Here is a 23,674-nt window from a genome sequence, read left to right on the forward strand (position 1 = left end):
TTAAAGTAGTAAAAGTATATGCTCCCTGTCGGTGTTTTATTGTAAAATATGATGTTTTTGTTGTATTTTACTGCTGTATTTTTTTAAGGTTGTGCTGATTTTAACTACTTTCCACACTTTAATCTACATTATAATGATTTATCAAATTATTTTGTTTGTAGCGTCACTGTTGTGAGAAGCAGTGATGATGCATTTGTCCGGTGAATCCGATGAAGGGTTTTTTAAACATTTTATTTAGCCTATAAAGAAAGATAATATGATCTCATATATATATAACATTTCATCCTACAGTTTATTAGAAAAATTTAAATTAAAACTCACAAAATTTAAAGAAACATGGTTTTCAGTGGAAAGGAAGGAATCAGGAATCTGCAGGTTGTTTTCTTTAATCTGATTGGATGCTAAATATATTGCAGGTAAAAGTAAAATAAGTCCTCAAAAAACTAAATATCTCATAAAAACAGGAAAGAAATCATAATATTGGCATTTAAAATGTTTCGATTTGACATAAATAAAAATAAAAACCTTTTAAAAGAGTTTTCTACTTTTTAGTTTATGATTTCAATTTTGCCTTTTACAGAAATTTAAAGTATTTGATATGTGCATGTGTTCATATCCAGTCCAACGGTGACCTTCGACCCCGCAGCGCCCCCTCCTGCTAACCCCGCCCCCTCCCGCTAACCCCGCCCCTCCTGCTAACCCCGCCCCCTCCCGTTAGCCCCGCCCCTCTGCAGAGAGAACGGGAGCTCCATTCAAACACACCGAACTCCGCGGCCCGGGATGCGACAGTCGGTGTAGCAGCAGGAAGGCGGCAGAAGAAGAAGAAACACACGCGCGAGCTTCGCCTCGAAACCAGACGAGCAAAAGGGCGAAGAAGAACACGAAGAAGAAGAAGAAGACGAAGACGACGAAGAAGAAGAAGACGAAGAAGAGGAAGAAGAAGACGCGGAGACCGCAGCCGGAACACTGAGACGTCTGCTAGCAGGAGGCTAACGGCTAACGGCACCGACATGGCGAGCGCCTCGTACCACATCTCCAACCTGCTGGAGAAAATGACGTCCAGCGACAAGGATTTCAGGTGAGAGTCACCCCCCCTCCCTCCCCCCTCCCTCAGGCAGGGGGCGAGCCGTGCCCGTCCGGTCCACGGTACCGAGCTTTGTATTCGGAGTGATTTTAAACTGCTGCGGCTCCGCGAGGCCGCAGGCTGCCGATGCTAACCGCTGTAGCCTGCCCACCTGTCTGATCGTCGTCACGGCCGCTAGCTGGCTAGCTTTAGCTGCCGGCGTCGGTTGGCGCGCGGTGTGACAACAGGTCAGGCGGCGTTTCAGGAGCCGGTCAGCCCGCCTCACGCGCCCGGCACCGCACGGGACGCCCCGCAAACTGACAGCTGAGTCAGTTAGCACGCCTCGCTAGCTGGTTAGCGCTAACGGGAGCTGCGGTTTTTTTAAACGGGAGGTTAGCATGTGAGCTAACTGCTGCATACCTGGGGCTCGTGCTGCCTACCTGGGGCTCGTGCTGCCTACCTGGGGCTCGTGCTGCCTACCTGGGCTCGTGCTGCCTACCTGGGCTCGTGCTGCCTACCTGGGGCTCGTGCTGCCTACCTGGGGCTCGTGCTGCCTACCTGGGGCTCGTGCTGCCTACCTGGGGCTCGTGCTGCCTACCTGGGGCTCGTGCTGCCTACCTGGGCTCGTGCTGCCTACCTGGGGCTCGTGCTGCCTACCTGGGCTCGTGCTGCCTACCTGGGCTCGTGCTGCCTACCTGGGGCTCGTGCTGCCTACCTGGGGCTCGTGCTGCCTACCTGGGCTCGTGCTGCCTACCTGGGGCTCGTGCTGCCTACCTGGGGCTCGTGCTGCCTACCTGGGCTCGTGCTGCCTACCTGGCCCTGCTCCGTGTTGTTGGTGGGGAGCGCGTGCAGGTCATTCAGGTGATGGACGGTCACTGATGGACTAGTTAACCAGGTTAAAACGTGACAACTAATGTGACTATTTTAACTATTTAATCAGTTATTAATGACATTTTATCACTTTTATAATAAAACATGTTTAAAGCTGAGAAATCCTAAAATATGAATATTCACTAGTCAGGTGTAAATCAGCTGTCAAACTTTAATTAAAAGTTCTTCAATATGCTTTAAATTAAAATGAATGTTTTCTGTGTCTCTTTGATTTTTACCATTAATTATAACGTGGTTTATTTTCCTGGTTCGTCCCGTTTACATATGAAACCTGAGTTCTGATAACAGATGTTACAGATGGATATTTGCTCCCTTGTTGTCTTACGACGCATCGATCTGTGTTTCAGTAGAAAAATGTCTTGAGTCTGAGCAGCTGTTACTACGAAAAGGATCAAGAGCTTTTTTTAAACCCTAAAATAAATAAATCAGTTTTAACAGGCCGAGTGTGAGCAGCTCGAGGACGTTCACCACCGAAGCTTCTTCAACAAACCTGTGAAACTGTGAAACTTTCTCCCCCGTCGCTGCAAAAAACTGCCGCCGACCGTCCGATCAGAGAAACCAGAGTCCTCTCGGTCTTTAATTCTCCTTTTTTTTTTTTAAGGATTCACATCTCTGCTGATTTGTCTGATTTGAATGCAAACAGGAGGCTAGAAATATTTCAATTCAATTTTATTTATATGGCGCCAAATCACAACAAAGGTTATTTCATGGCACTTTAAACACATTAAAGTCCTTCCAGCAGAACTTTACAGCATCATACAGAGAAACCAACAATTCACACGTAAACTACGAGGAAAAAACTCCTGTTTAAGGGAGAAAAACCTTCAACAGAGGAAAGAAAAAACTCTTTTAACTGCAGGACATATGAAGACAGAAATATTGATCGGCAGCAGATTGTAATTTGGCGTTAAAAAGGATTTTGTATCAGTCTGCAAAATAAAAAGAACGATAAGTGTCCTTCGTTGTGTCGTCCTGAAGACAACAAACCGTTGTAGGTGTGGAGGTTTTTTTTCTTGTTCTTGTAAAATACATCTTCCTAAAACACTCGATATTTTATTTTTTTCAGGAGCTAAAAAGGAAGAAAGAAAACAGCTGAAATACAGCGGTTGTTTAAACTAAAGTTGTTGTTGTTTTTGCCCTGAATTCAGACTGTCAGGCTGCAACCGGTCAAACGTCTTTCTCTGCGTGGTTATAACATGGAGCCCCTTTTATCGGTACTGTCGCTTTAAGAAAGGATAGCTACCGAGAAAAACAAGATGAATGTGGAGCTGAGGCACAAACGACGTTCCAGCCGAGCAGAGAAAAATGCTAAAAGACACTAAATAGTTCGTCCTGTCACTCAAATATTTTGGATTCAACTTTCTGAATTTTCTTACCATAGTTTCTTTACACCGCAGTTTGCTAAATGTTTCACTCGGCGCCTCCTGGTGGACGTTAAACCCCAAACTGTATTAAATTATTTCATTTTGATTGACGGGTTTGTCGCCGCGTCTCCAGGTTCATGGCGACGAACGATCTGATGACGGAGCTGCAGAAAGACTCGATCAAACTGGACGACGACAGCGAGAGGAAGGTGGGTTTCTTTCTTTTTTACACCTCTGACTGTCTTTGTTTTTCTATCTCACTGCTGATTGGTTGATGTGATGATTGACAGGTGGTGAGGATGATTCTCAAACTGCTGGAGGACAAGAACGGAGAAGTTCAGAATTTGGCCGTCAAATGGTAAAAAACAACAACAACAGACCTCTGGTGTTTTAGTTTTTTTTTTAACTTCCTTTTCTAACTGGGTGCGTTTGTTTCGTCAGCCTGGGCCCCCTGGTCAGTAAAGTGAAGGAGTACCAGGTGGAGACCATCGTGGACACTCTGTGCACCAACATGCTGTCGGACAAAGAGCAGCTCCGAGACATCTCCTCCATTGGACTGAAGACTGTTATCGGGGAGCTGCCGCCTGCCTCCAGCGGTAAAAAACACAAACAACAAAGAAACACGGTTTCTACTTCAAAATAAGTTTTGTTTCTCAGATATTCTGTTTACGATGAAGAAAAGCAGCAAAAACGTATTTTTGAGACGCTGAAATCTGCAAATATTCGACCACCCCCACACACACACACACACACACACACACTCTGTCGGCCTTTAAAAACGACTGAAAAGATAAATCGATAAACGGATTTATTCACGCTTGTCTCTCTGATCTCAGGCTCTGCTTTAGCCGCCAGCGTCTGTAAGAAGATAACCGGTCGTCTGACGAGCGCCATCGCCAAACAGGAAGACGTGTCGGTGCAGCTGGAGGCGCTCGACATCATGGCCGACATGCTCTGCAGGTACGTTCCCCTTCTTTTATGTTTTTTTTCTTTTGAATCTGCATTTTTTTTTTTTTTTTTACCAAACGGCATCGCGTCTCTGTCCGTCCATCTCTCTGCAGACAGGGAGGTCTGCTGGTGAACTTCCATCCCTCCATCCTCAGCTGTCTCCTCCCTCAGCTCACCTCGCCCAGACTGGCCGTGAGGAAGGTAGGTCACGACCTTTAACCTCTCAACAACCCCCTCCCCCCGTTTAGGAGCTCATTGGTTCAGTCTGGTCTCGTTTTCAGAGGACCATCATGGCTCTGGGACACCTGGTGATGTCCTGCGGGAACCTGGTCTTCATCGACCTGATCGAGCACCTGCTAACCGAGCTGGGCAGGAACGACAACATGTCGACCACCAGAACGTACATCCAGTGCACGGCGGCCATCAGCAGGCAGGCCGGACACCGGATCGGTAAGACGGACGGACGTTCGGGGTGTCGCCGTGGCGATAAGAAACACGAGGGTCGATCAGGAAAAAAAGTTCAGTGTCACGCATGCGGAGCAGCAACCTTCACGAGGAAGTATTTTCACGTGTCGTCAGTGAGTTCCGCACGTTTTTGTGAGCCGCGGTACGTGAAACATTTGGAGAGCCCCGTTGCCATGGCGACACAGTTCAAGGCGGTTTGTTGTTCTCTGGGGTTTCAAAAAGACGCAGCGTCAGATGGGAAACTGAAACCAACTGACAAACATAGGGAAGAACAAGAGCACAGACTAGAATACAGCAAGGAGGGAAGGACAACGAGGGACAGGTGGAACTAATCAGGGGGCGGGGCCAACAAACATCCCGAAGGACAGGAAGGGAAACAAAGACAGACAAGAAAGAGGTGAGGAACAGGAAGCACAAAGTGGAAATTGCCGCGTGGGCTCAGGAACACTTCGCAACTGTTCACGTACCAGTCGTTACAAAAAACGTCCGGAACTCAGATGTTCAACAAGAACATACTAAGAACTTTTTTGATCGACCTTCAAGTAGAAAACACACAAATCTCTTTTTTTTTTTTTTTTTTGACGATAACCTAACAATTCTAACCGTCTGACCTTTGACCTCGTCTCTGTTCAGGAGAATATCTGGAGAAAATCATCCCGCTGGTCGTGAAGTTCTGTAACGTGGACGACGACGAGCTGCGAGAGTACTGCATCCAGGCCTTCGAGTCCTTCGTCAGGAGGTGAAACACGCAAAACAACAACAACAACAAACTTTCTGTCGCCACCGTGGTCGTTTATCGTCGGCTTTAATTTATTGTTTTTCTTTTCGTAGGTGTCCTAAAGAAGTTTACCCCCACGTCCCCACCGTCATCTCCATCTGCCTGCGCTACCTGACCTACGACCCCAACTACAACTTCGACGACGAAGACGAAGACGACAACGCGATGGACGCCGAGCAGAACGACGAAGACTACCAGGGTACGAAAAGTTAGAATTTTAACAACCGCTTTGTTTGTTTTTGGTTTTCGGTCTTCCGATGCCGAACTCGACATTGAATCTGTTTTTTGTTTTTGTCTCCGTCTCGTCCAGGCAGCGACGACGAGTACAGCGACGACGACGACATGAGCTGGAAGGTCCGGCGAGCGGCCGCCAAGTGTTTGGACGCCGTCGTCTCGACTCGCCACGAGATGCTGCCGGAGTTTTACCGCTCCGTCTCTCCGGCGCTCGTCTGCCGCTTCAAGGTTCGGACTCGACGCGAACTTTGACCTCTAATGTACACGATGTGAAATCAATACCTGACCTGTGTGTGTGTGTGTGTGTGTGTGTGTGTTCAGGAGCGGGAGGAGAACGTGAAGGCGGATGTTTTCCACGCCTACCTGTCGCTGCTCAAACAGACGCGACCGGCTCAGAGCTGGTTGGCCGACCCGGACGCGATGGAGCAGGGCGACACGCCGCTAACGATGCTGCAGAGCCAGGTACCGTTAAAAAAAAAATACCCCGGGTGGGTTTAAAGGCGCAGTGGTTGTCACGGTAACAGACATTTGATAGGAAAATACTCACTACAAAAACAATAGAACAGAAATATAGAAATAACAGAAGCTAAACTTAAATATTGGTTAAAACATGAGATTAAATGAGATAACGTAAGCTGCTATATTAGCATAAACAAAATAACGTTGGTTGCTAAGTTGGTCTCCACCAGCTAACCTTAGCTGTTTAAATATAATAATGTTAGCCGTCATGATAGCCTAAATAAAATAATGTCAGGCGCCTCGTTAACCTAAACAACAACATTAACTGCTACGTTAGTAGAAACCTGCTAGCGTTAGCTGCTAAACAAAACCCTGTTAAACAATTGTGGTATTAGAGACCACTATTTTTGGTTGGGCAGAAGTCGGTCTGTTGCCATGGTAACGTCTCTCTCTCTCTCAGGTTCCCATGATCGTAAAAGCGCTTCACAAGCAGCTGAAGGAGAAAAGCGTGAAAACCCGTCAGTGTTGTTTCAACATGTTGACCGAGCTGGTGAACGTCCTGCCGGGAGCGCTGACTCAGCACATCCCGGTCCTAATACCAGGTAACGCCGGGTGACTTAAAAAACAAAAAATTAAAGTGTGCGGCCCAATCGGGAATGTTTATCCGTCTTTGCGTTTCAGGAATCATCTTCTCCCTGAACGACAAGTCGAGCAGCTCCAACCTGAAGATCGACGCCCTCGCCTGCCTCCACGTCATCATGGTCACGCACCCGGCCCACGCCTTCCACGCCCACGTCCCCGCCCTCGTCCCGCCCGTGGTGGCGTGCGTGGGAGACCCCTTCTATAAGATCACCTCCGAGGCGCTGCTCGTCACCCAGCAGCTCGTCAAGGTGGGAGTCGAACCCCCGCGACCTTCTGGTGACCTTTTCTTCTTCTCCACGTCACAGGTGATTTTTACTCTTCTTTGCTCCGCCTCTTCCAGGTGATCCGGCCTCTGGACAACCAATCGGAGGGCTCCGACAGCTTCGACCCCTCCCCCTACATCAACGACCTGTTCACCTGCACGATCCGGCGCCTGAAGGCAGCCGACATCGACCAGGAGGTGAAGGAACGGGCCATTTCCTGTATGGGGCAGATCATCTGTAACCTAGGTAACCGCCTGCCCACCCCGCCAGTCAGTCACGTGATGATGTCACTAGTTACCATTACAGCTACATGATTTTGTCGTCTTCCTGTTCCGTTGCCTAGGCGACCGTCTTCCCACCGAGCTCCCGGGAACGCTGCTGATCTTCTTGGAACGCCTCAAGAACGAGATCACGAGACTGACCACGGTGAAAGGTACCCCCCCCCCCCCCACACACACACACACACAGAGATAGCTCCCCGCCCCGCCCCGCCCCGCCCCCAAGACAGTCCCACTATATAGAAAAGGAGCAGGATGTTTGTCTTGTCTTTCTGCTTGTGATATTGGGGGAGTTCTGCAGGTTTAATATGTTTGTTTGTTTGTTTGTTTGCAGCTCTGACACTGATCGCCGGCTCCCCGCTGAAGATCGACCTGAGGCCGGTGCTCCCCGACGCCATCCCCATCCTCGCCTCCTTCCTCCGCAAGAACCAGCGAGCGCTGAAGCTCTGCACGCTGGCCTCTCTGGACATCCTGCTCAGAAACTACAGGTAACACACACACACACACACACACACACACACACAGAGCTGTCAGGCCCCGCCCACCTCCATAAGCCCCTCCCACTGCCAAGTATCTACACCTCCCTGTGCTCCTCTCAGCTCGGCGGTGACTGCCGTCATGGTGGACGCCGTCCTGGCCGAGCTGCCTCCTCTGATCTCGGAGAGCGACATGCACGTGTCCCAGATGGCGCTGAGCTTTCTGTCCACGCTGGCGGTGACTCACCCGTCCTCGCTGGGTCAGCTGAGCGGCAGCAACATCCTGCAGCAGCTCATCGCGCTGGTTCGATCCCCGCTGCTGCAAGGCGGAGCGCTCGCTGCCATGCTGGACTTCTACCAGGTACGTTTTTAAGCGGAGAGTCCAACCGGGTCGCGTCTCAGCCGGACTACGTTTTCCCTTCGAGGCTTTAACCGCGTGCTTTCCGTGTTCCAGGCGCTGGTCTCCACGGAAACGCCCGGTCTGGGCTACATGGACCTGCTGAGGATGCTGACTGGACCCGTTTACTCGCAGAGCGCCGCGCTGCCTCACAAACAGGCGTACTGCTCCATCGCTAAGTGCGTCGCCGCGCTGACCCGGGCCTGTCCCACCGAGGGCCCGGCGGTGGTCGGACAGTTCATCCAGGTGAGACGCCACTCAGAGCTCAGCTGGTGGACGATGACGATGATGATGATGATGATGATGATGGTTTGTTTCGTTCCCGACAGGATGTGAAGAACAGCCGCTCCACAGACTCCATCCGGCTGCTCGCGCTGCTCTCATTGGGCGAGGTGGGACACCATGTGGACCTCAGCAGCCAACCGGAGCTCAAGACCGTCATCCTAGACGCTTTCTCGTCCTCCAGCGAAGAGGTAACGCTCGTCAGTCCGTCCGGGAGCCGGCAATAACGACACGCTTAAATCTTCCGTCTCCGTCCAATTTCTTTTGCCGCGTAACTCCTCCGGTAGCTTCGAGGAAAAACCCATTTGTGTGTGTGTGTGTGTCTCTGTGTCTCTCAGGTGAAGTCGGCGGCCTCGTACGCGCTGGGCAGCATCGCGGTGGGGAACCTGCCGGAGTACCTGCCCTTCGTCCTGCAGGAGATCTCCTCCTCCAAGAGACAGTACCTGCTGCTGCACTCGCTCAAAGAGATCATCAGTGAGGACGACACACACACACACCTACATCGACCTGTGTGTGTGTGTGTGTGTGTGTGTGTGTGTGTGTTTGGTTTTAACGTGTGTGTGTGTGTGTGTGTGTGTGTGTGTGTGTGTGTGTGTGTGTGTGTGTGTGTGTGAAGGCTCTGCGTCCGTGTCCGGTCTGAAGCCCTACGTGGAGTCCGTGTGGTCGCTGCTGCTCAAACACTGCGAGTGTCAGGAGGAGGGAACCCGCAACGTGGTGGCCGAGTGTTTGGGCAAGCTGACGCTGATCGACCCGGAGACGCTGCTGCCCCGCCTCAAAGGATACCTGCTGTCAGGTGAGCCAAACACTTTCAAATTAATCTAACCGTTTTTGAAAAAGCCTCGCCCCCAATCTGTTGATTTGAATATGGATGTTTTGTATTTCCGAAGGTTCATCGTACGCCAGGAGCTCCGTGGTAACGGCGGTGAAGTTCACCATCTCGGACCAACCGCAGCCCATCGACCCGCTGCTGAAGAACTGCATAGGTGACACACACACACACACACACACACACACACACACACACAGACAGCCAACAAATGATTATATAAAAAAAGAAAAGGCTGTTTTTTTTTTTTATTTCAAGCAAATTTACTATCAGAATTCATCTTTTTAACAATAAAATGTGAGATTATTGAGGATTAAAATTTCTGTTTCACACATTTCAATTTGAGTTTTCTTTAAATTTTGTGGTTGTAATTGTTTTTATTTTTTTACGATAAGATTTGATTTTGATAATTTGATTCATACAGCTTTTACACGATGTTTGTAAACTTGGATGTTTACCGAATTTCCCCAATGTGGGATTAATAAAGTCTAAAGGATTTTATTTTGGTTAATCTTTAATATGAAAACGTGTATTTATTTTTTTAAAGTTGTGAGACGTCGGCTATTTGTGATTATTAATTAACATGAGAGCCTGAGGAAACAACAGTCTAAAACCCAGTAAATTCATATATAACAAAAGAAAAGCACATGTTCAAACTTTATATGAAGTTCATCTCGGGTGTATCCGTCCTCTGATTGGCCCATTTTCCTCTCCCAGGTGATTTCCTGAAGACGCTGGAGGACCCGGACCTGAACGTGCGCCGTGTCGCCTTGGTAACGTTTAACTCGGCCGCCCACAATAAGCCCAGTCTGATCCGAGAGCTGCTGGACTCGGTGCTACCGCAGCTGTACAACGAGACCAAAGTGAGGAAGGAGCTGATCCGAGAGGTGAGAGCGTTCGTGTGGGGGGGCGGGGCCATTGAGTGGGTGGAGGAGGGGCCTGACCGGGCGGGATATCTGACTGCTGTCCCCCTCCCCCCCCCGTCCTGTAGGTGGAGATGGGACCCTTCAAGCACACGGTGGACGACGGGCTGGACCTGAGGAAGGCTGCGTTCGAGTGCATGTACACTCTGCTGGACAGCTGCCTGGACCGGCTCGACATCTTCACCTTTCTGAACCACGTGGAGGACGGGCTGAAGGACCACTACGACATCAAGGTCAGGCAGGGGGGGCGGGGCTTCAGGGGTCAACGTGGGGTCACAGCTGCAGAGATGTGGTTGTAAATTTACAACTTTATAGAGGCGGTTTTTTTTAAAGATTTGTTGCCCAGAGCTTTTCTCGTGTGGGTTCAAACTGGCTTCGGCGAGCAATCGTATCTTTTGTGATGTCGTGATGTCATCAAAGTGGGAGGAGCCAAGAGCCGCAAACTTTTAAAAAAGCAAAAAAATAACATCTTTCCCATCACCGTGGTTACAGTCTCTGTGCCGCTTATTGGTTTCTAACACATTTGATCTTTTTATCGAGACGTTTGGGAAACATCGGTTATTGTGAACTACGATGTGAACACTGTTTGTTGTTGTTGTTGTTGTTGTGTTGTCAGATGCTGACGTTCCTGATGCTGGCCAGACTGTCGTCCTTGTGTCCCAGCGCCGTCCTCCAGAGACTGGACAGACTGGTGGAGCCGCTGAGGGCCACCTGCACCACCAAGGTACACAAACACCCGGCACGTAGCAGCTTAACGGGTTCCATGTTTCCCTTCAGCAGGTGATGGAGAAAAAAAACACAGCTTGTACAAAGATAGCAGCTGTTCGGTTTTCCGATTTAAATTTAAATGACTTGTTTTCCGATTTAATTTCGGCGCCTGATATTTTAGTTTTGATTTCATTCTTTTTATTATTTTTTTTATTAGTTTTGGTCAAATTTTAATCATTTGATATTTATCTAAAAAAAAAAAGCTAAAAACATTATAGTCTTAATTTTCCTCTGCGATATTTCAACATTACATTTTTTTAACAATACTTTTAATTCGTCTTTTTGAAAATTTGGCGACATATTTTTGGTGGTTTTTTTGTTGTTAAATTTTAATGTTAAAACAAATAATTTTGGGGAAAATGATATCAAGATTTGGGAGGTTACGCTTCGTGACATAAACAATGCGAAAATATAGACAATAGAAACACTCAGTTTAAAAAACAAAAAAAGATTTGAAATAAATCTGCGTTAGTAACGAAGATTTTGTTCCGTTCGCGGTAACAACCATCAGAAAAATCAACTTTCGGTAAAAAACAACTCAAAAGTACGAATTAATCGCAAAACAAAAATAAAAGTGCGTAAAGACCGTCGCGCCGCCGCTAGCCTCGATCGGTAAACGCGCTCCCCGTCGTCTCCGCAGGTGAAGGCGAACTCCGTGAAGCAGGAGTTCGAGAAGCAGGACGAGCTGAAGCGGTCGGCGATGCGAGCGGTCGTCGCGCTGCTGACGATCCCCGAGGCCGAGAAGTCGCCGCTGATGTCGGAGTTCCAGTCGCAGATCTCGTCCAACCAGGAGCTGGCGGCCATCTTTGACTCCATCCAGAGGGACTCCAGCTCCGCCAACATGGAGTCTATGGACACCAGCTAGAGACGTGGACCAGAGCAAGTTATCCACGATGCAACACGGCACCACCCGAAGCTGCTGGAGCGCTAACCCCGCAGCATGTTTCCATGACAACAGGACGTAAACACACACACACACACACACACACACACACACACACACACACATACACACACTTGTAGTGACACACCCTAGCGACCGATCGTTCCATGATGCATTGCACTGAAATCAGCTGTTGGGAAAGAGCGGAGGAGGACGGACGGACGGACGGCTCACACACACGGAGAACAAGGACAAATACAAAGAACGAAAAAATATTAAAAGAAAAATTCCAGAAAAATAAGTTCCATATGAGGCTTGGAAGCTCCTCCCACTTTTTTTTTTTAATTTTTTTTTTTTTTAAGTGAGGTCATCTGATTGGTTGATCTCCCTGTTCATCATCATTCTTCTTTTTTTTCATTTCTTTTCTTTTTCTTTGTTCGTAAGTCCAGAAAGTTCCACGGGTACTGTACTGTAACCTGATTGGCCGCTGCTGAGTGACTGACAGTTGGCGTGTTATCGAAACTGACCAATGGGGCGAAGGAGGAAAAATAAATAAAAATAAACGGCCTTTCCCGCCTAAAGGCTGTGGTGACCAATGGGAGAAGGGCTCGCTCTACTTTTTTGCGAATGATGTAGGCAACCAATAGGAGGTTTTGGTGAGATGACGGATGGGTGGGGTTTTACTGTTTGTGGACCAATGAGCTTCTTTGTTCCCCCCTCCCTGATCCAATAGCCCCGACCTCTCGACCAGTGTCATTCCAAAGAAGGAAAGGGAAGAGGGAGGGGCTATTGGACCGGCGTCTCACCTGACCAGGCCGGGCTGTTGCCGCGGTAACGCAGTGTGAAAAACAAAGTAACAATATTCCGCTGGTGTTCCGGCTGCCTCAAACCGGTTCCAGCTGGTTTGATTTGACCGCGTCCTGTTCGTTCGATCACTCTAATCCAGTTAAACCGGGTTCGGTCCGGTTCGGTCCGGTCCGATCCGATCCGATCCGGTCCGGTTCGGTCCGATCCGGTTCGATCCGGTCCGGTCCGGTTCGGTCCGATCCGGTTCGGTCCGGTTCGGTCCGGTCCGATCCGATCCGGTCCGGTTCGGTCCGATCCGATCCGGTCCGGTCCGGTCGGGACTCTCCACTGTTGTTTATCGCCCCGAGAAAAATAAAAAGGTCCATTTCTGCCTGCCTTCATACTCCGACTGCCTCATTCATGTGTGTTTGCGTGTCGTTGGAACGACTTCACGATATACGAAAGCTAACGGGCGGAAATCAGGATTCTTCTTGCGCCTATCGAACAATACCAAACAAAACTACGCAACAGTTAAGAAGAAAAAAAAAGGTCCATGTAAGACAGAAGATGAATTATTTGAGTCTATTTTTTTGAACGAACATTTGCTCTTTAAAGATTCGGACTCTTCGTGTAAACTGATATTTAAATAAGTAATTTTAGACTTCAGACAACTTTCACTTTTTTACATTCATACTGACGAAGTTGAATCAAGAGAAGATTAATTGATGTCGTACTTTATTAATGAAGCTCCATCACATCAAAAACATCTAATAAAGGCAAAATGATATTAGTTTGAAGGCTTAAAACAAACTTTGATGGATATTAACGTCAGTTTATGACTTTCCAGTTCCCTACTACGTAAACTACTTTTTATTTTTTTTTTTTTTTTTACTCTCACAGTAAGCACTAAAATGTGTCGGGACTTTCTTGTCATTTTTAGGAAATTATAAAGAAAGTTTGCAGAAAACTAGCTGAAAAATAACGTTTCAAATAAGAAAACAGATTTCTGGCCTTTGTAGTTTTTTTTTTAGAAAACCAAGAAAATATCTGTATAAATGTAAAGTTTCATGAGTTTTCTTTTCAGTTTGCAGAGCTGAGATATGATTTAAAATGACCAGCAGAGGGCGCCACAGTTCAGGTTAGTTTTGCTGCAACATAACTGAAGAGAACGTTTTTTTGTTCTTTTTAAACAAGATGTTTTATCTTGTTTCCTGTTTGTTGCAGCTGTCACTCGTTTCCTGAGTTCCTTGACCGATAAAATGATAAAATCCTAAACAGCACTTGCAGACTTGACAACATGTAAAAGAACCTCATTAAAGTATCTCACAGCAAAGAGTTAAAGATGTGTCTTAAATCAGCAGGGTCGGCAGGATTCGAGCCCTCTCACCTGACTTCCTGTTTTTACCTGACCAGCGGCGCGCCGGTGTCTTCGTCCCCCGGACACGAAGGTAAGAGCCAAGAGGAAACTACTTCCTGTGTCTCTGATTGGCTGCTCAAATGAGGCAGAAACTTGTTAAGACGGAAAACTAAACTGCATGACGCTCGTCTATCTGGTCCCCCAGCAACAGCTGAATTGATGAGTGTGTGTGTGTGTGTGTGTCTGGCTGATCATTGACATGCTCATGATTGTGATTCCCTCTGAAGTTAAGTCTTTTTTAATTTTTTTACCCTTTAATGGCAATAAATTGACGAAAGCTCAGGAAGAGCGTCAGTGGGACGCAGACAGTTAAACAAAATATATTAAAGGTATAATAAGTTCTATAAAAATACGCTTTTACGCTGATATTTTTACCTTTTTAAATTTGGAGCTACCAGCTGACAAAAATCTGCTCGTTTCCTGTCGGACTGCCGCAAAAGAACCAATCAGAATTCAACCTGCACGTCACTCCTCGTCCAATCGGACCGCCCCGTCTTCAGCCCAACACAAAAATGACTGATGCACAAAGATGCAGCACACAGTTCTCTCACCTACTCAGAGGAAGTGTGTTTCGGTGAAAAGGAAGCTGGTTGGGCGGAGGAGGATGCTATTCTTGGGGGCTCCTACTTCCTGTTTGGGTGTGACTTAACATCTTACCGTAGTAAACGGGGTGTGTGTGTCTTTAGCGATGGAAATACGACCGAGTGTGTCAAGGCGTGTTCCCACCAACACGCTCTGACACGCTCTGCTGTTCTCTGCAGTAACACACACACAATGCGTTCTCCTTTTCATTTTCTTTGGGGACCTCAGAAGTTCGTTTGACCTCTGACCTCCAGTCTGAGGCTATTTGTGAATAGCCAATTGGAGACATTATTAATTCTTTACGTAAACTTTAAATGTACAATAATCTGTTTTTCATGTTTCCTGAATATTTAATTTGCCTGTTTTTTTATAACATTTTATACACTTGAATTATTTACTGGTATCATTTCCAAACTTTAGAGGTTTATAGATGAATATAAAGAGGAAGCTAGGAAAAACAATGTGCAATTTATAGATAAAGCAGAAGAAACCTCGTCTGATGTTAAATTTGAATGAATAAGGAATATAAATTAAATTATTTATAGACTAAAAAAAGAAATAGATAATGAAGAACCGAGAAGGAAGAGTGATGTTATTCATGTTTAATGTAAATAGTAGAGGACCTACATAAGAGCCCTGAGGTACTCCCATCACCAAAGATTCTCTCATACCAGCAAGTCAAATGTAAAGATTTTGTGTTTTTCTTTGATCATTAACACATTTTTTTTTTTTTTTTTGGTATCTGTTGATTAGACAAAAATATATCTTCATGCGAACCCCAGAAAATATAAATGCTCATTTTAAACACAAATAGCCTCACTAACTGAAGAAAATAATTATCAAGCGTATTAATCCGAATATTTAAATGTTTTAATTTTTTTAATTTTAATTTGTATGTATTTAATTTTAAAAAAAAATTCGTTTATCAATGATGTTACACAGAATGTTAAAAAAATAAATAAATAAATAAAAAAAAAAAAAAGTAAAATTGAAAGATGCCTTTGCTGAACTTTATTCTGGTAAAATAGAAAAAAAACAGAACTAAAAAAGTTGTTCCTTGTAGGAAGCGGGAAGCTGCTGAAAGCGAGACTGAAACGTCACAAGAAAAAAAAAAAGAAGCCTGGAGCCAAGTTGTGACGAAGTTACAGCAAAACCGGAAAAAGATTTGTGTCGCCTTCAAAATAAAACCCTAATGTCTTTGTTGCTGAAACAGAAGGCAACAATGAAGGAAGTGGAAGTTTAGAGTTCGTTATTTTTGTTTCGTCATCTCATATCTTGCACAACTGTTACGTAAAAGTATCGTTTTGGTAAAAATCATGAAAACTGGATCAAATTAAACCAATTTTACAACCAACTTTACATGTTACACAAACTAGTTTGGGGAATTTCTTAAACTGTTGTAACAAACATTTGTAGGATCACTTTAATTTTAACATTTTGTCAGTATGTTTTACTGTTAATTCATTTTTATATTGTTGCTGTGTAATTCATTCATAGCTAGGACACAAGTTTAAGGAAACAATTTTTTTTTTCACTTTCTAATTGTATCGTATTTTTCGCTCGTTAAAACGTTTATTTTGAAAAAACAGACAGGAAGCGCTCTGTCGTTTTGCCGCGTCCAGCTTGACGTCAGCGCGCGGCGGCAGCAGGAGGGAGCGGCTCTGGTAGAGCGACGTTGACGGAGAGCGAGAGAGAGAGAGAGCGCAGCGGAGCGGACGGAGGACGACGGTGAGTGCCGCTTCCTTTCTCTCTTTTCCACCTTTTGTTTTTCCTCCCTTTTCTTTTGTTTTCCTCCCTCCATCGTGTAGATGTCGGCTAACCCGGGACGGACCGGACCGGACCGGGACAAGTCCTGACACACGGGGTTGGTGGGGGGGGCAGACAAGGGAGGGGAGGCAGGCCAGTTGCCGAGCCGAGCTGGGCTGGGTTTGCGGAAGCGACCGACCGGCGGACAGACGGACGGACAGGAGCTCCGTTAACGGCAATACTGTCGGTATTCGTCTCAGCCGGGGAGGGGGGAGGGGGGCGTCACGGTGGCCGTCTGTCTTCGGGCCGTGGAGGGTTATGTGTGGGCTCCAGCTTGCAGCTTGTGTCTAACGGTCCTCCTCCAAAGGCAGCGAGGCCTGCTGGCAGAGCTGGCCGTGGAGGGAGCGTCCTGAAGCGGCCACGAAGCTGCGGAACGCCCGGTGCTCTGCTGGAGGAAAATAAGAGAGGAAGTAACTTATGACTGACAACAGGAGTTTGGGTGAACCTGTCTGTCTCTCTGTCTGTCTGGCTGGCTGGCTGGCTGCAGTGTATAGACAAGGCTTGGTTTTATTCCTCTGCTGTTGTAGTCAGCAACACACACACACACACACACACTGAGTATTGACAGGCCCCACCTAGTTGTGCTTGACTCAGGGATCTGAGCGTGTTTGTGGGTCCATCTTTTATCCTCCGATAACTTTTACTTCAGTAAATTAACATCCTGCTTCCCAGCGGTACTCAAGTTACTGCACGTAAGTACAATTTAGAGGTATTTGTACTTTACTGGAGCACTGCTACTTCATAACTTCCTCTCCACTACATTTATTTACTTTTTCACATTCATATTTATCACCTTAAATATGCAACCAGTTCGTTTCATGTGCATGGTTAACATTAAAATGCTGCTCGCGTGCGTCATTAAAGCAATATTTATATAATTTAATTATCATGAATACAACATTATAAACTGGAACATTTTGCATGATGGGTACTTTTACTTTACTACTTGAAGTACATTTTTCTTGCACAGCATATGTAGTTTTTAATGCAGGACGTTGCTTGTAATTGAACTTTTTTTTTCAAAAATATATATATATTTTTTTTTCTTGAGTAAAACATCAGAGTTACTTCTTCCACCGTCGATGACGCCTGTCGTAAAATAAAAAAAGTTGACAGAACAGAAAATAAAGCGCAGGTTCAACGTAGAGCAGAATTAAATTTCTGCTTTAAAGTGGCTTGAATCGCTCCTCAAAATGTTTAATCAATGTAATTATTTCAACTGTAATTTATTGAATTGATTAAATGATTAACCAAAAAATTACCTGGCAACTAAATATTTTCAGGGAAAAACACCAAATATTTCAGAGCAACGTCATTTATTTTTTTTACTGCCTTTAAAGTTCAGACTGTTTTAAACTCTTCTTTTTGCTCTTTAAGAATTTTTTTTCCAATTAACAAATTATTTGGAAGAGTCATAATAAAAACAGGTCGTATATGTTGGAAATTTTACATTTTGAGGAGCGATTCAAGCAACTTTAAAGCAAAATTTGTTATTCTGCTCTACGTTGAACCTGCACTTTATTTTATTTTCCTTTAAAGCTTTTTAGCCTTTTCGAAACCGAACTGATGAACGTATTTGTGCGCTGAACCACTAAAGAGCGAGATATTTCTCTGAGGAGTCGGCGGAGACCAAAATCGGAGCTAAAAGAGAGCGAGCGCTGGAAACATCGATACACGTTTCCAATTGAACGATAAGTGATTGAACATTTTAGCGAACATTTAAGACAGAAGTCGAAGTCGTAAACAGACTTTATCTGGATTTTAAAAACATCACGTTGGACGGTGCGATGGCTTCGGAAACCCGCGTCCGCTACAAACCTTTCCTAAGTTGGATTGCGTTTTTTTTCTTTGTGTCGTCTGTTATCTTTCTGGAAACATTCACGTTGTGGTTGGCTAGCTTTGCAATCGTACACTCTTTCCGGCTCTTTTCTTTTTTTTTCTCGTACTATTTATGTTTTGTCAAAGTATTGACGCGTGAGGGAAAAATTCTGATCGTGTCGAGGCAGATTTGTACGAAGAAGTCGTGAGAAGGTGTTTAATTAATTTTTCTGAGAACAGTGCGGTTGAAACAGAAAAATCTTTGCTGCAGTTGGTGACTTCCTACGATTTGTTGAACTCGTCCGGACTTGTCACATCAAACTGCAGAGCGGCATAGCGAGACGAGTTCAGACCTTCAGGCGCTGAAATCCTTCCCTGACGATGCCTTCGCTTACAGTCGGACAGATTAAACTCCAGATTGTTAAATATCATTTTGGCCGTCGCCATCTTGGTTTTTCGGAGCCAGAGGTGACCATATTTTGACGAGCTGGGGGACAATCGAGGGGTGGAGCTAACCAATATGGCCCTCCCCCCCTCTTTGATAAATCTGACTTCATCAGGTGACAACGCGGTCATTGATTATTGCTCAGTGGACGGACCGTCTGCTCGGTGCAGCTGTGGTAGACTGATGATCTGCAGTTTGAACTCTGAATTTTATTTGAACTTTATTTATTTGAAGTTCAGTTCCACTCAGAACTTTTTGACTTCCGTCGTCGTCTTTGCGTGTTTCTGTTGTTTGTTTCAAAGCATCTGATCTCAGAGAGAGACGCAACGTTTGATCGACGTCCGGTCGTTACGTCCTCTTCGTCTTCTGTCGTTGTGAAATTGTCTTTTACTGCAACCTTTGAGTAAACGTGAGTCCTCATAAAGATAGAAGTGCAAACGTGTGTGTGTGTGTGTGTGTGTGTGTGTGTGTGTGTGTGTGTGTGAGAGAGAGAGAGAGAGAGTGTGTGTGTGTGTGTGTGTGTGAGAGAGAGAGTGTGTGTGTGTGTGTGTGTGTGTGTGTGTGTGTGTGTGTGTGAGAGTGTGTGTGTGTGTGTGTGTGTGTGTGTGTGTGTGTGTGTGTGTGTGTGAGAGAGTGAGAGTGTGTGTGTGTGTTGTCTCCGTCATCTTTCCTCTTGTTGCCGTGACACCGGGTGCTGCACACACACGGCGAGGCACGACTGGTATGCACACGCACACACATGCACACGCACAGACACTCACACATACGGGCGCATAGCAACAGTAACCAGGAAGGATTCCACGGTCGTGACATCACCACCAGCTGTGCTATCACGTGACCTCACTGTTTGCACTAACTTGGCCAAGATGCATGCTGGGTAATCATCACCTCCCAACGAGAGGAAGGAAGTCTTCATCTGTGTGCAATTCTGATTGTGTGTCCTTACTTTGGGACGAATCTTCAAACGTTTGTTTCACACTTTGATAAATTGACTTAGATTACTGATTGCCAACAATTTTGATGATTAATTGATCATTTAAGGATTTTTTTTTGTTGAGTTTTTAGATTTTCGAGTTTTCTGTTTTGTCTTTTTTTATGTTCGTAAATTGTTTTCGATTGTTTTAAAAACGTCATCTTGCAGTCTAGACATTTTTTGTGTTTTTTAACTGTTCTTATGTTTTATTGATAAAACATGAACCAATTTAATTAAAAAATATTGAGCAGATTAATTAATGCTTAAAATAACGACACTGTTTGAGGGTTCAGGTCAGTGGCCTGGGACCGCGTTATATTAACGAGGGTCCTCACAAAGATAGAAATACCAACATTTGTGTGTAATTGATAGTTTTGGAGCCTCAGGTGCTTTTAGCTGGAGGAGGCGGAGCTTACAATGATGCTGCTCTGTGATTTGCTGCTGAAAGGACTGACCTGGTAACCCACCTATCTGTGTGTGTGTGTGTGTGTGTGTGTGTGTGTGTGTGTGTGTGTGTGTGTGTGTGTCTCCCCCCCAGCAGACAGACAGTCAGGATGCGTGAATACAAACTGGTTGTTTTAGGATCAGGAGGCGTCGGCAAGTCAGCTCTGGTGAGTCACAGTCTCCTTCATCATCCTCATTTTTATTTTTCATGTTTATTAAAGTCAATAAATCTGATTTAAAAACACGCTGGATTGATGATTATCTCTAGGATAGTTTTAAGTTAGTTATATTGTATTATATATATTTTTTTATAATTGTATTTTATTTTTTATTTCACATACACCCAAAAGTATTTTTATTTATAGTTTGTGTAATTTTCAAGCAAAGTTTGAAAATGTAAAAATAAAAAAAAACGTACACGTTGAGAGTTAAACTACATGTTTAGGAAAAACATTAAAATGTATTTGCTGATTTAGGCCACGCCCATTTGTGCTGCAAAATCTTTTCAATATGCAAAAACAACCTTTTTTGTTTCGTTGCTTCCTCTAAGTTTGTTTAATTTTGGATTTGTTTTTTTACATGCACTTTAAACATACACGAAGAGGGAATACAATTTTTTTTTTAATTATTATTTGTTGTAAAAATCTGATGATAAATAAACTCTCATTACAACATCGTAAGTTTGTCGAACATTTGAGCTCCGAACTGTGTGAAGGTTTGAACCCAAAACGTGCAACAAAGGAATATTTCAGTGAAAACGAGAAGAAGACTGATGTCACTGTTTCCTCTGAATTCTCCTCTTCGGTCCAACAGACTCGCTGCTGTCCGTCTCACCAACAATGAAGTGCTTTTTGCTCCAGATGATATAATGGAGACGTGTCAGTGTGTCACATTAATTCCACTCTAATGACCTCCAATAGGAACAGAGCTCCATTAACGCCGCTGCACTACTTCTCTTCTTTCTTTTTTTTTGTCCTCCAGACGGTCCAGTTTGTTCAGGGGATCTTCGTGGAGAAATACGACCCGACGATAGAGGACTCCTACAGGAAGGTACGACCGCGCTGTCCTAGCCAATCACAGCCGATCCCAGCCTTTATTTTAGATCACCAATCCATCAAACTTATATATTTCATCTGATTTTTAAGCTTTTATACCAAAAATCATTTAAAAGTCAATATTATATACTTTTATCACAACCCGGTTACTTTTCGACGTTCCCTGAACATTGCTATCTATCTAATTATCGAGTTTAATTAGTTTAAGCTTTATTTTCACCCAAAATTTGTAAACAACAATACGGGAGATTCGGGAGATTAAGATTGAGGATAAGAAAAAGTCATAATTAATAAACTATAACTAAAGTTACGACACAACAAAATGTTAAAGGTGCAAATAAAAAATTATGATTTAAATCAAAATAAGAGTGATGTTTATGACAAAAAGTAAAATGTGTGATTCTGTGTGTCTCCAGCAAGTGGAGGTGGACGGGCAGCAGTGTATGTTGGAGATCCTGGACACGGCAGGAACAGTAAGAACCGTCTCTGCACCTAAGGACACTCGGAGGCGTCCACATACTTTTGGTCACTTAACGTGTTTTTGTTTTTCTGTTTGTTTTCTAGGAGCAGTTCACGGCGATGAGGGACCTGTACATGAAGAACGGTCAGGGCTTCGCTCTGGTTTACTCCATCACGGCTCAGTCGACCTTCAACGACCTCCAGGACCTCCGAGAGCAGATCCTCAGAGTGAAGGACACCGAGGACGTACGGCACAAACACACAATAGGACGTCACGCATTCATGACACCCCCGAAACATAGTCACGGTTTACTGACTTCGACCTCAACCTGACCGGTGTTTGAATGCAGGTGCCGATGATCCTGGTGGGGAATAAATGTGACCTGGAGGTGGAGCGCGTGGTGGCCAAAGAATCGGGCATCGGCCTCGCTCGCCAGTGGAACTCCTGCGCCTTCCTGGAGACGTCAGCCAAGAGCAAGATTAACGTCAACGAGGTGACCGCACAAACACAATTCTTCAAATTTGGTACAAAATTTAGTGCAAACATTCACTTGGATTAAATGTCTCGTATATCTCGTAAATATCTAAATGTAATATCTCAAGGACACCTTAAGGAACTTTTTTCAAATTTGGCACAAATGTTCAATTGGCCCCGAGACTGAAGGGCAACTACTCTTGGTGATCAAAGGTCAGAGGTCAATTCACTCTGAGCTCGCGTCGCTTCCTTTCTGGTAACGGCGATATCTCAGGAGGCAGTTTCTTTTTTTAATTTGGAACAAAAGTTCACTTGGCACCGAGGTCAAAGGTCATGAAACACAAAGGTCAACTTATGTGACACCATAATGTTCTACAAAAAAAATAAAAAAATCTGTCCATTATTGTTGTGTAGATCTTAAATGTGTGTGTGTGTGTGTGTGTGTGTGTGTGTGTGTGTGTGTGTGTGTGTGTGTGTGTGTGTGTGTGTGTGTGTGCAGATCTTCTACGACCTCGTCCGACAGATTAACAGGAAGAGTCCAGTTCTGGGGAAAACTCACAAAAAGTCCAACTGTCAACTTCTCTAATGACGGGTAGGTCTTCATGTCTTCATTCGGACATTAACGTGTTGGACCTCCGTTTTTCAACACACACACTCAGGTTCTCCTTCTTTCTTTTCAGTTTTCTGCTCACTTGACCAACCAACCAACCAACCGACCAATCAATCAATCAATCAACCAACCAACCAACCAACCAACCAACCAACCAACAAATCACAGGACATCTTCCAGCTGGCCACGCCCTCCCTTTAACCTAACCATGTCATCGTCAACATCAGCCACCTCTGACCTCCTGTTGCCCTGACAACCACATCTCCCTTATCCCCCCCTTTTCACCACACTGGAGACTGTTGCCTTGGAAACATAAAAAAACAACAACATCAAAAAGACTGCAGCGGCGTTGATGATGAAGATGATGAAGATTCTGCTGGTGCAGGAATGCGTGGGGCTGTCCAATCAACCGCCTACGTTTCAACTCCCATCATGCTCTCTGCTCGGCTGCTTTGCGCTGGGAAGCGGCTTCTTATGATTTTAAATGTTTCTTTCCTTTCGTTTACTTTTTACTAGTTTTTTCCAAAGCTCTTCACACACGCTCCGACCGTCAGCCATGTTGGCGCCCCGGTTACCACGGTGATGGCACAGCTTACATAGCTGCCTCTCATGTGTGTGTGGCTCCGGTCGAACCTGTGGATCCAGACAGTAATTATTATGACCTGGTTATAATTATAATTCTGTGTGAAAAGATATAAACGTCATTTAATGGTTTTGATTTAGATTTTTAGGTGGGGCGGGGGCTGGGGGAGGGGCTTGGGAGCGGTGGGGGCGGGGCTGCAGCAGGTCATGGGGTCAGCTCACCGTGTTGGTAGCACTGAGCTAATTTAAGTTAGCTGACAGCTAACAGAGTGCTAACGGTTA

At 45.3% G+C, this 23,674-nt stretch overlaps 2 protein-coding genes across 3 annotated transcripts; both read left to right on the top strand.

Annotated features, from left to right (window-relative positions):
- The first annotated feature begins 741 nt into the window (after positions 1 to 741).
- On the top strand, positions 742 to 13,132 carry cand1 (cullin-associated and neddylation-dissociated 1). Its single transcript, XM_069719213.1, has 26 exons — positions 742 to 1,078; positions 3,452 to 3,527; positions 3,609 to 3,676; positions 3,760 to 3,914; positions 4,155 to 4,278; positions 4,380 to 4,467; positions 4,548 to 4,716; positions 5,365 to 5,470; positions 5,563 to 5,708; positions 5,820 to 5,971; positions 6,065 to 6,205; positions 6,663 to 6,804; positions 6,884 to 7,092; positions 7,185 to 7,353; positions 7,451 to 7,540; positions 7,720 to 7,873; positions 7,985 to 8,222; positions 8,316 to 8,504; positions 8,588 to 8,731; positions 8,879 to 9,014; positions 9,157 to 9,333; positions 9,428 to 9,523; positions 10,084 to 10,253; positions 10,358 to 10,522; positions 10,906 to 11,013; positions 11,698 to 13,132. The coding sequence occupies exons 1-26, from the start codon at positions 1,011 to 1,013 to the stop codon at positions 11,920 to 11,922; spliced, it is 3,705 nt and encodes a 1,234-aa protein (XP_069575314.1). The 5' UTR covers positions 742 to 1,010; the 3' UTR covers positions 11,923 to 13,132.
- A 3,215-nt stretch (positions 13,133 to 16,347) lies between these two features.
- Positions 16,348 to 23,221, top strand: LOC138633157 (ras-related protein Rap-1b-like). 2 transcript variants are annotated; one of them, XM_069719234.1, is made up of 8 exons: positions 16,348 to 16,453; positions 20,309 to 20,378; positions 21,193 to 21,261; positions 21,683 to 21,739; positions 21,831 to 21,971; positions 22,076 to 22,219; positions 22,700 to 22,792; positions 22,881 to 23,221. In XM_069719234.1, the coding sequence occupies exons 2-7, from the start codon at positions 20,322 to 20,324 to the stop codon at positions 22,784 to 22,786; spliced, it is 555 nt and encodes a 184-aa protein (XP_069575335.1). In that variant the 5' UTR covers positions 16,348 to 16,453; positions 20,309 to 20,321; the 3' UTR covers positions 22,787 to 22,792; positions 22,881 to 23,221. The 2 variants fall into 2 exon arrangements, with proteins under 2 accessions (XP_069575335.1, XP_069575336.1); XM_069719235.1 differs by having other exon boundaries at positions 16,368 to 16,453; positions 20,306 to 20,378.
- Positions 23,222 to 23,674: the final 453 nt, after the last annotated feature.

Source organism: Brachyistius frenatus, unplaced genomic scaffold (assembly GCF_029030835.1).
Source record: "Brachyistius frenatus isolate BFR_SWC_R1_liver_20210118 unplaced genomic scaffold, ASM2903083v1 Contig_210, whole genome shotgun sequence".
Classification (NCBI taxonomy): domain Eukaryota; kingdom Metazoa; phylum Chordata; class Actinopteri; family Embiotocidae; genus Brachyistius; species Brachyistius frenatus.